This window comes from Sorex fumeus, unplaced genomic scaffold (genome assembly GCF_029834395.1).
Source record: "Sorex fumeus unplaced genomic scaffold, SorFum_2.1 ptg000006l, whole genome shotgun sequence".
Taxonomy (NCBI): domain Eukaryota; kingdom Metazoa; phylum Chordata; class Mammalia; order Eulipotyphla; family Soricidae; genus Sorex; species Sorex fumeus.
In genome coordinates, this window is record NW_026606063.1 from 11,326,632 (window position 1) to 11,338,938 (window position 12,307).

The following is a 12,307-nucleotide window of genomic DNA, read 5'->3' on the forward strand; positions in this document are numbered from 1 at the left end:
TTCTTTTTCAAGTGTGTTTGTGAGCTTACTGATTTCTCTCGCCCCTTTTCTTCTCTGTTGATTTAGGGAGGTTTTGTGTACATGTGTGCATCAGAGTTAGGTTAGTAGGTAAGAGTTTTAAAACGGGGGCCAGAGTAGTAGTCCCGGATAGTCTCAGGCCTTCAAGGTACTCCTTGAATTCTGTTGTTAAAGATGGACTGGTAGGTTACTATTCAGATATCTTAACCTTTTTCACCTCTGCTCTAGTTTCTGGGTTTTGTTTTTGTTTTTATTTACATTTATGATTCTTGGGTTTAGTTTGCTCACCTCAGCCTTCTGTCTCCACAGTCCACAAGCAGTCCGTTTCCCACTTTGCTTCCCTGCCCTCTCTGCTCAAGGAATCATGCATTCCCAGCTCCCGTTCAACTGGACAGCCAGTTCCTTTTTGTTCTAGGTCTGTTTCTACCTCCTCATTTAACGCCACTAAGTAGAAACTGTTCTTCCTCAGTAAAGCATCCTGTTTGCCTGAAGCTTGAGAATCTGCACTTCACAAAGATAGGGAGGCCTTGTCTTTTGTTCAACCCAAGTACCTAAAAGCCAGCCTCAGTACAAGACACGCCTTTTGTCTCCGGAGGTGCTAAGACTGGATACTGGAAGAGATTGCAGTTTAGTGGGAGAAGACAACCTTCAGAGATGCTAATGTGATTACAGAAGTTTCCCTTCTCTAAGCAAAGGGATCTAAGCAAGGGATCTTCTTTTGAGATCTGTGTAGATAGCATCTCAGGATAAAATGTTGAGGAAGTGTTAAGCTTAAGATACAAACAGGAAGAGTGATAAGTATCTGACACAAATTCCTAGGGCTGGAAAGGCCCAGGAAAGAAGTCACTGTGTTTTTGGTAGAGGCACAGGGAACAGGAGGAGACACCTCACTTTTAGCTTCCTTTACCTTGGTGCAGCCTTCCAGGTACCTTTATGACCCTGCTGCACTTTTATTCCTCTCTAGAAGAGCACAGATAAGCAGGAGGAAACTTGTTTATGGTCATCCCATGAGTAAATGATAAACTTGCCAGAGTCTCAGCTCTCAGGTCCTTTGTCTTTGCTCTAAGGGGAAACTTGGATTGCTCAGAGAAGGCATGCAGGCAGGAGCAAGGGTTCTGGGCCTAGCCTCAGAGGTTTATTGTTTAGAGAAGTCGAAATTTCATTTGCAGGAATCTAAAGGGAGAGCGAGAGAGCGAAAGAACAGCCTTGTTTTCATGCTGTTTTCTTGTTCTTTAAGCAGCTGCAGGATAGAGAAAACAAGCAAGAGGGACTGGAGCGATAGTACTGCGGGTGGGGCACTTGCCTTGCTGATCCAGGTTCAATCCCCAGCTCTCCATATGGTCCTCCTGATCCCTGCCGGGATTCATCCCTGAGCGCCACAATGTGTGGCCCTAAAACAGAGCAAAAAGTGAAGCAAGAGCCTTGCCTGTTATTGAATAGCTTTTAAGCACCCTCGTGTTTGGTCCCCAAACCCAATAGAATGTATTTTCGTAGACTTGTTTAAAATTCCATTTAGAGGAGCCAGTTCGATAGTACAGCGGGTAGGGCATTTTTGCCTTGCACGCAGCTGACCCAGATTCAATCCCTGGCATCCCATAGGATCCCCCAAGCCCACCAAGAGTGATTCCTGACTGCAGAGCCAGATGCAACCACTGAGCACCACCAGGTGTCGCCCCCCAAACCAAATATAAATAATAAGTAAACAAAATTCCATTTAGAATATCCACCATGACATAAGATTACAAAAAACTTTTTTAAACCCATCTTGTTTTTATTGTCCTTTGCCCTTGTTTGGTGAGACAAAATCTTCAGCTCCTGTGTGTAATCTCTCAAATTCTGAGCCAGGTGAGTAGGCGCAGAGAAACAGGTTATCACACTGGTAGAGAGGTCTAGCCACTGAGAGGTTACTTACAAGGGATTTTATCTTGAAAATAATAATAATTGATAATGTTCTTAAATCAACCAGGCACTCCACACTTCTAAATTATGTTTGTGGAGTCCAAGACAATATGAGTCCTAGTGTTACTAAGGTGCAATATATTTCAATGAGAGTTTCAAAGTTTTAGGGGTTGAGAGAGTTTCATGATCTAAGTGTGTGCTGGGTTGTATCCTGAGTGCTGTTGGCAATGACCCCGAGGCACCAAGCCAAGAGAAGCCCCTTAGCCCTGCCAGGTGTGGCCCCAAAATTTAAAAAGAAGAAAAAAATCAGAAGTGTCAATACTAGTAAACAATGCAAGAGAAAACAGTAATGATTAAGAACTACATGAAGGATCTAGGAAATTTTTATTAAAGTATTCATATTTTTTTAAAATTTGATTTGGTACTACTTTAAAACATCACTTTCTGACCGAAGAGCTAGTACTGCAGGTAGGGTGCTTGCCTCACACTTGGCCAACCCAGATTCAATCTCCTGTACCACATATGGCTCCCCAAGCATCTCCCAGAGTGATCTCTGAATGCAGAGTCAGATGTTAGCTCTGAGCACCCTTGGTGCAGTGTGGCCCCAAAACAAAACAACAATATCCAAGGAAAAAAATGTCTTTTCCTGGATGTGAGTGTTTCATGTACTGTTATAGTCACTAAATATTTAGAGGTGGGCTTCATTCACTTAATTTATATATGTTTGCAGTGCCAGGGATCAAACCCAGGATCTCACTCATACGAGACAAGTGCCATACTGCTGATCTACGTTTCACGCCCCATTTTAATTTTTTTATTTTGGTGGGGTGACAGGGTGATGCTCCAGAGACTCGGGGGACTGGCCTCCTCCATATAGGACAGACTTCTGAGCTTTCTCTCCGGTTCTCCTTTTTAACTTTAAAGCCAAGAACAAAAAGGGGAAAACTTTTCCATAAAATAGTTGGACAGGATTCGAAGAACTTAAGGAATATTGAGGGGCTGGAGCGATAGCATAGTGGGTAGGATGTTTGCCTTGCACGCGGCCGACCAGGGTTCCCAGCATCCCATAAGGTCTCCCGAGCACCACCAGGAGCGATTCCTGAGTGCATGGGTCAGGAGTAAACCCTGTGCATCGCTGGGTGTGATTCAAAAAGCAAAAAAAAACCAAGAATATTGAAGGAAAACTGTTTCAAAGTGATCCATGAATAAAAGGCAAGAATTGAAAGAACTAACTGTTCTTAAAATTTGGAAAGGTGGTTTACGTTGACTGGTTGTTTACCAGAGGTTGTTTACCCTGACCTCCAGCACATCAGGGTTTCTGCCTTGCACAAAGATGACCCCTCCAGGGGCTGGAGCAATGGCACAGTGGGTAGGGCGATTGCCTTGCACACGGCCGGCCCTGGGTTCGATTCCCAGCATCCCATATGGTCCCCCGAGCACCGCCAGGAGTAATTCCTGAGTGCAGAGCCAGGAGTAACCCCTGAGCATCACCTGGTGTGACCCCAAAACCAAAAAAAATAAAATGACCCCTCCAGGCTAGAAATGCACCAGGAATGGCCAAAATAAACCAGTTCCCTTCCGCTGTGTTCCTACCTTCTGTCCTGAGTTCAGCTTCATGGGCTCTCTGTCAGGGCTTTCTCCACGGTTTGTGTTCAGGATTTCTTCTTGTCATTTTAATGCCGGAGAAGCTTTCACTTCTGAAATAAATAGCGAAGAGGAGGAGAGTAGCTGGTTTGGATTGTTCATGGGGCAGGAGCATTCTTGGTGGGTGAAATAGACTTTCCCAGTTAGAAGTACTTAAAAGTAGGGGCAGGCAGAGAATGGCTCAGAAGGCCGCAGGCGAATTCCAGCACCACCTATTGTGGCCCCAGTGCCCCCCAGCACTGGTGGAGAGGCCCCCAACATATATACTTAAAGCAGCAAGCTACGCTGTGCAATATTTAGTTATAACTGCTGTTGCCCAGTGATAGTACTTTTGTTAACCCTGGAAACTGGCTCTGGGAAAAGGCAAAAGATGTGGCTGGTGAATGTAGATGAAACATACAAGATACATACAGAATAATTCGGTGCTGAAGTTATGGATTGTTTTGTAGATTACCTATTTCTTAATATATTTATTTTCCATTGCTGCCGTAGCAGATTTCCACAATCAGGTGTGTGGTGGTAGGGGATGTGGGGCCTCCACAGCGTTGCTCTAGGGCTGACTGATTGGCTATACTCAGCCATAATACACTCAGGCTATTGCCAGGCCTGGCCTTGCTGGGGCCATGAGCGGATGCTGATGGGAAGGGCATGTGGACTTACAGTGAGGAGTGATGATGCAGTGCTGGGACCTCCCGCATGCCGGGCATGTGCCCTTTGAGCTACTTCCTGGCCCACGCATAATGTCTGAAACAAATACAGATTTATTGTCTTACAGTTGGGAGTATCAGAAATGAGTCATCTCCTTGGACTGAAGTGAAATATGTTGACAGGACTATGTTCATGTTAGATTCTCTAAAGGAGACGCAGTTCCTTGCCTTTTGGGCTTCTAAAGGCTGCCTTCAGTCCTTGGCTTATGGCGTGTGCCTCCTTCAAAGGAACATTGGCCAAGTCATCTTGCCGCCAGCGCTCTGAGGCTCTTTCCCTCTCTCCCCCTTTGTGATTGGGTCCGCCTGTGCTGTCTTGGATAATCTCAACTGTATTAAAGTCATCTAATAAACATCTTTAATCTAACCTGCCATATAACCTAGTATCTCTTTTTTTTTCTTTCTCCAAGTGATAAAAGGAAAAATGGAATGAAAGGAATGTTTAACATTACAGAAAATACCATCAAATGTTACAGTACTGAAAGAAACATGGCCTAGGGAGACACAAACTTCAGAGTCAAAAGCAGTTATTCGACTTTGTACAATGTGTACTTAGTTCTTTCCCTTTTTTTTTTTAACACTTACAAATTTTTGTGTTTGGGTTTCAGCTATACAGTGATCGAGTACCCAGCCCTCCACCCATTCTCCACCACCACTGATGCCAGTGTCCCTCCCACCCCCACCCCCCCATCCCACCCTGCCTCTCTGGCAGGGCATTCCCTTTTGTTCTCTCTCTCCTTTTGGGTGCTGCGGTTTGCAAAAGAGCATTGAGTGGCAATCATGTTCGGTCTAGAGTCTACTTTCAGCATGCATCTCCCATCCTGGGAGGATCCTCCCAATACCCTTTATTTGGTGCTCCCTTCTCTACCTGAGCTCCCTTTTCCCCTAGCTTATGCAGCTGGCTTCCAAGCTATGGAGTAAACCTCCTGGTACTTATCTCTGCTGTTGTTGGGTGTTAATCTCCTATTTTGTTACTTTATGTTCTCCAAATGAATGCAATCTTTCTAAGCCTGTCCCTCTCTTTCTGACTCATTTCGCTTAGCATGATACTTTCCATGTAGTACCACTTGTATATAACCTAGTATCTTTTGCGATATGAAAATCTTGAGGAACCTGTTATTTTAACCTGCCACACTTAGTATCCAAAGAATCACAGGACCTGATCATTAGGTTAAAAAAATAGAATTAGTCACAATAATGGCCTAGAATGCATTTTTCTAAGTTTGTTTGTTGTTACAAATTCTAGCTTTGTGACCTGTAACAGGTAATGCAGAAAGTCTGTTTTGTGAAATAAATTTGAAATATCTTTTCCTTTTCTAGGTTATATTTGCCGCAACTTTAGAGGGTCCTCTGCTTTGCTAGGTAAGTTTCATTTCTTACTGATACTCTAACATTTCTCTTTAGGTTTATTTAGCAGTAAGCATGTTATGAATAAAATTTTCTTCTCTTTTTAGCCAGAACTCATATTAACTATGGACTCAAAGGAGATGTGGCAGTTATTCGAATTAACTCTCCCAATTCAAAGGTATTTAATTTAATTTGCTTGGTTTACTAACTGTATTCATGAATCCAGTCCTGATGGGAAATAAAGTTTACTAATCTAAAACTAATCTTATGTGAACTTATATTTTTGGTAGTTTTATTAGGTACATTGACAAATTGCCCAATGAAGACAATTTTCTGAATCAGAGTTCCTCATTTAGTCTAATTAGCTTGATGTGTCAGATTAATATCAAAGACTAATAAAAATAACATTCTAATTATTGACAGTTTTGTAAACCACAGCCACTAAAATAAAGTTATTGAGAAGAAAAAGGGGAAAAAAACTACCGTTCTGTTAAAGAGCAAGGAAATAACTTTTTGAGCACAAAAGTACAAACTATAAGAACCCTTAAGCCAGGAGGATCACACCATGGTTTGGAAGCCGGCCCACGTGCTGGGGGAAAAGGCATTTGGGACGGAGAAGGTGCCACTAAGTAAATGACAATTGGAGGGATCACCCAGGATGGGAGGTGTGTGCTGACAGTAGACCAAGGACCCAATACCCAACACAGATCTTCTCTGTATCTAAGAGAAGATACAGACCTCTTAGTATCTGTATTGCAAAGTATAATGCCCAAAATTAGAGAGTAAGAAGGATTGTACCTACCATAGAGGCAGGGAGTGGGGTGGGGTGGCGGTGGCGGTGGCGGTGGCAGGTGGGACACTGGGAACAGTGGTGGTGGAAAATGTGCACTGGTGGAGGGGTGGGTGCTCCAGCATTGTTTGACTAAAAAGCAGTCACACAAGTTTGTAACTGTATCTCATGGTGATCCAATAAAACTTCTTGGAAAAAAAAACTCACGCTTAAATAGGGTGAGCTTAGTATGAGCCTAAATGTGAGCTTAGTAAATCTTCTTTCTTCTCTCGCTGCCGTCATCCATCATAAGTTGGATGGCTAAAGCTGGGTAGCAGGTGACTCGAGCTCCCTAAGGGAACTCACCCACAAGACGCATATATTCACATATTTGAGCCAAATTTTACTTGAAATAGAATTTCATTTGTTTTAGTAACTTAACAAAGCATACGGTCGTAATTTATTTTTTTGTCTTTTAAGATGTAAGTGCTTCTCCTTTCTAAAACTGTTGTAAAGGTTTCATTGTCCTGTAGAAATCCATCCTATATCTAGAAGCCTCCATGAAACAGAAGCACCTCGATGAAAGAGGCTTTGCCCTTCACTAGAGTAAATATTAGTCACCATTGACCAGTGATTCATACTTAGATAGGATTTCAGATTTTTCTTAAGTTGAATGTTGTCCCTGAACATAAAAATAATGCATGCCTAGCTAGGAAAGTTTGACTATAAAGAAGAAACTAGCAGCCCTCCAAATAACCACTTCCAGTATTTAATCCAATCTCAAAAAAATATTTGCAAAATTAAGATTCTACGATATGTCATTTTCATTTCTTTTTTCACTTAATGTGACGTAGATTCCTACCCCAACCCCTCCATGCCAATAAATATTTATAGACTTATTTGTAACTTGCACATGATATAAATTCTTAGGACTAAGACCTTGAATTCTTTGAGTAGACCTTTTTTTTTTTCTTTCACAAGATTTTTTTATTGAATCACTGTGAGATACTCTTACAAAGCTGTTCCTGATTAGGTTTCAGTCATACAGTGTTCCAACATCCATCCCTCCACCAGTGTACATTTCCCAGCCCCAGTGTCCCCAGCTTCCCTCCCATCACCCCCATCTTACCCCCAGCCTACCTCTACCTAGAAAACAGGCATTTCTCTCTCCCTGTCTCTGTCTCTCTCCTCTCTCTCTTTTTCTCTCTCCCTGTCTCTCCCTCCCTCCCCCTCTCTCTCCCTTTCCCTTTCTGGTTTGTAGTACAGATATTGAAAGGTTGTTGTGTTTATCCCTTTACCTACTTTGAACACTCAGTTTTTGTCCAGCACGATCATTTCCGAATATTATAGTCATACTGATCCCTTCTCTATTTTACCTACCCTCTGCCCCACACATACCCGTGGTAGATTCTAACCATTGACCAGTCCTCCTAGCCCTTGTTTTCCCTGGCCTTAGATGTTAGTCTTCTACTATACATATATATGTGTGTGTATATATGTGTGTGGTATATATATATAAATAAAATATATATGTTTATCTTTTAATATACCAGTCATTCTATATCTGTCCCTCTCCTTCTGGCTCTTTTCACTCAGCATGATACTCTCCATGTCCATCCATATATAAGCAAATTTCATGACTTCATTTTTCCTAAAAGCTGCAGAAGTATTCCATTGTGTAGATGTACTGTAGGGTTTTTTTTATCCATTTGTCTGTTTTTGGGCACTGAGTAGACCCTTTTTGTTTTGTTTTGATTGTTTTTGTTTTGGGGCCATGCATGGCGATACTCGGTTCCCTCCTGGCTTTCCCTCAGGATTTACTTCCGGTGGTGCTGGGGGGACCATATGAGATGCTGGGGATCAAACCCAGGTTGGCCATGTGCAAGACAGCGCTGTCCCCGTTGTACTGTTGTCCCAGTTCCTAAATAGACGTATTTATAAAAATTTATAAAAGGAACTGTGCTAATAGTTGTTCCAGGGTGACTAAACAGAGTCCCCTGTTTACTGAGTTCCCCTGCCCCCATACTTCCCACATACATTTGTTTCTTAGTCCTAAGCAGCATATTTCTGCTGTACAAACATATTCCCTAAAATCAAAATATATATGATGGGATATATACACCTGATACTTTTTGTTTAAACTCTCCATTTTATAATTATTTTCCTTTGCAGGTAAATACACTGAACAAAGAACTGCAGACGGAGTTCATAGAAGTAATGAATGAAATTTGGAGTAATGATCAAATCAGAAGTGCTGTGCTCATCTCCTCAAAGCCAGGCTGCTTTATTGCAGGCGCTGATATCAAGTATGTTTGAAGAAATCTGAAATTGTCTTAAGCATGCTATTTCCTCCTCTTTATTTTCGCGGTTACGATAAAGCTGATAAAAGGGAGGTGTTTCTTGCTTAAACTATATGAGACAAACTGTGAGGTAGTCTTTCCTTAAAGAATTCGAAATCAGATCCAGGAAGAAGTCAGACTAAATAGGTTTGTGTAAGAATTTTGGTACCAAAGAACAAAAGCAACCGGTGCTGGCGTGAATGTGGCGAGAAAGGGACCCTCCCCCACTGCTGGTGGGAATGCTGACTGGTTCAGGCCTTCTGGAAAACAGTATGGACGATTCTCAAAAAACTAGAAATTGAGCTCCCATTTGATCCAGCAACTCCACTCCTGGGAATATACCCCGGAGAGGCAAAAAAGTATAGTCGAAGGGACATCTACAGTTGTCTGTTCATTGCAGCACTGTTTACAGTAGCTAGAATCTGGAAAAAACCTGAGTGTCCAAGAACAGATGACTGGTTAAAGAAGCTTTGGTACATCTACACAATGGAATACTGTGTAGCTGTCAGAAAGGATGAAATCATGAAATTTACATACAAGTGGTACTACATGGAAAGTATCATGCTTAGTGAAATGAGTCAGAAAGAGAGGGATAGACATAGAAAGATTGCTTTCATCTGGGGAACATAAAGTAACAGAATAGGAGACTAACACCCAAGAATAGCCGAGATAAGTACTAGGAAGATTGTTCCATGGCTTTGATGACAGCCGCACACACTGGGAGAGGGGGCAGCTCGAATAGAGAGGGGAGCACCAAATAAAGGGTGTTGGGAGGTTCCTCTCGGGATGGGAGGTGCACGATGAGAGTAGACTATAGTCCAAACAAGATTGCCACTCAATGTCTCTTTCGCAAACCACGGCACTCAAGGGGAGAGAGATAACAAAAGGGAATGCCCTGCCCCAGTGGTAGGGTGGGATGAGGGGAAGGGGGATGGGAGGGATACTGGGACTGGTGGTGGTGGAGAATGGGCACTGGTGGAGGGATGGGTGGTCGATCATTGTATGACTGAAACCCAAGCGCAAAAATTTGTAAGTCTACAACTGTACCAGCGGGTAGGGCGTTCGCCTTAAAAGCGGCCAACATGGCCACCCGAGTTCGATTCCTCCGCCCCTCTCGGAGAGCCCGGCAAGCTACTGAGAGTATTCGATATGCCAAACACAGTAACAATAAAAATTAAAAGAAAAAAAAGAACTTTGGTACCAGAGCCCCCTGAGACCAGGCAGCTGCTTCCTTCATCTGTCAGAATAAATGTATATTTAATGTGTGTTTTAGTAATAATTGCAATAGGACTGGGAATGTGGCTCAGCTAAAAAGTGCGTGCAGAAATCAATCCTGGTAGTGCTTGGGGGACAATATGGGATACCAGTGATTGAACCTGGACCTCCGGCATGCAAGGGAAGTGCCTTACCTGCTGCTTCCTCTCCAACCCTCAACTCTTAGATATCTACAAGGAGAAGTATCAGTGATTAATGGGTTAAAATGTAACCATTTGTTAACCCTGGTAAACTATAGGTATGTTCCCTGTTATTCGTTAACCAGTGGGAGCCAGCATTATTGGCTCATTTAGTAACTTGTACAAAAAGTTTTTGTGTATTTTAAAACTTTGCTACTTGCTTTGTCCACTTTTTATATGTGTAATATTTAGAAATTTCTAAATTTGTCATTGTCTATTTGATGTTTAGTTTTCAGAAGAAGCATGAAAATTTATTTGTATAAGTTTTTTGTTATTTGAAACTGGAAGACACTGATGAACCTGGTAGTACTTACATTAATTCACAGGAAGTACAAGCAATTTCACTGAGGCTGTGAGTGACTCCCAACATTCCAGTTGGAAGAACTGGTTATCTTTGTCCAAAAATACAAAATCCACAACTAACATGTTCAGAAACTGCCAAGTGAAACAAAATGAAATTAAAGGCGGTTGCATATATTACATAACTTTTTTTTTTTTGTCGTTAGAGTATCTGTTTAAAGATTTTAAATTCTAGGTCGGAGAGATAATACAGTGGGTAAGGTTACATTCCGTCAACCTGGGTTTGATCCCTGACACCCCATGTGGTCTGCTGAGCCTTACCAGGAAAGTGACCCCAGAGCACAGAGCTAGGAGTAAGCTCTAAGCCTAGGGGCTGGGTGTGGTCCCTAACCAAAAAATAAATAAAAATAAAAGTTTCAGATTCCTACAAACAACTGGCAGTGTTCTTTTCTGTCATTTTGATTTTCTAAAATATGGAAATATTCTGGTAAATATTTCCACAATCAAGTACATTGTGGAAATATTTGCCCAAATGTTTTCTGGGGGCTGGAGTTATAGTACAGCGGGTAGGGCGTTTGCCTTGCATGTGGCCGACCCGGGTTCGATTCCCAGCAGCCCATATGATCCCCTGAGCACCGCCAGGAGTAATTCTTGAGTGCAGAGCCAGGAGTAACCCCTGTGTATCACTGGGTGTGACCCAAAAAGCCAGAAAAAAAATTAAAACCAAAATATTTTCTCATGTATGGAACTTTGTAATGTAATAATTCATAAGAGAAACCAAATAAATTATGTGACATGTTTTGTTTCATATTTTCTGGATCCAGAAATATAGCATTTTGGGGGCCTGAGGAGAGTAACAGCAAGTAAGGCACTTGTTTTGCACATGACCCACCCAGGTTTCCTCCCCAGCACCCCATGTGGTCCCCCAGGTTCCTCCAGGAGAGATCCCTGAGCACAGAGCAAGGAGTAAGCCATGAGCATAGCCAGGTGTGGCCTAAAAGCAAAAAGAAAGAAGGGATGAAAGGAAGGGAAGAAGGGAGGAAGGGAGGGGAGGGATGAAAAGAAAGAACGCATTCTTTATAAAGAGTTGACGTACTGATACTCATGCTATTTGAGGGAAAACATTCTTAACCTTCTGAATATTTGAAGACTTGCTGCCAGTATGGACATGATTATGGAAGAATGTCGTGGGTGACAGATTGATCCAGTAGGCTATAATTTCATTTTCGGTTTTTGTTTTTCTGTTTCCTGCTTCCTTGATATTGCAGCATGTTAGCCTCTTGCAAGACCTCTCAAGAAGTAACAAAAGTATCACAGGAAGGACAGAGAATGTTTGAGAAACTTGAGAAGTCCCCGAAGCCTATTGTGGCTGCCATCAGTGGATCCTGCTTGGGCGGAGGACTGGAGGTACAGAATTATTGCACAGTTGTTGACATTCTGGCTTGAGCTGGAAGACTTTCAGCTTTTGGTTTTGTGTGAAGTTTGAGGTGTAGAATGAGCTTTCTTGTCTAGTAGTCATACCTCTCAATAGGTTTTGATTTTTACCCTATTACAGCTCAAGAAAAATGAACAAAATGTGTTTTTATTTACACATTGAGAAGATCTGAACCAAATTTCTGTGGTCCCTTTTACTACCATCAAACTTTTGATTCAAGTTTGCAGAGCAAAAATTTAAAAGAAGCCCTAAACTCCTTAAGTCTGGTTGAAAAATGAAGTTCAGGGGCTGGAGCGATAGCACAGCGGGTAGGGCGTTTGCCTTGCACTCGGCCAACCCCGGTTCGATTCCCAGCATCCCATATGGTCCCCTGAGCACCAACAGAGTAATTCCTGAGT

General features: G+C 42.3%; 1 protein-coding gene across 1 annotated transcript in view; it reads left to right on the forward strand.

The window, feature by feature from the left end:
• HADHA (hydroxyacyl-CoA dehydrogenase trifunctional multienzyme complex subunit alpha) overlaps positions 1-12,307 on the forward strand; it is a 41,845-nt gene that overhangs the window by 2,581 nt on the left and 26,957 nt on the right. The window contains exons 2-5 of the mRNA XM_056123058.1: positions 5,586-5,627; positions 5,720-5,790; positions 8,554-8,687; positions 11,743-11,881. Coding sequence (XP_055979033.1) covers positions 5,586-5,627; positions 5,720-5,790; positions 8,554-8,687; positions 11,743-11,881 — 386 coding nt within the window. The remainder of the gene's footprint in view (positions 1-5,585; positions 5,628-5,719; positions 5,791-8,553; positions 8,688-11,742; positions 11,882-12,307) is intronic.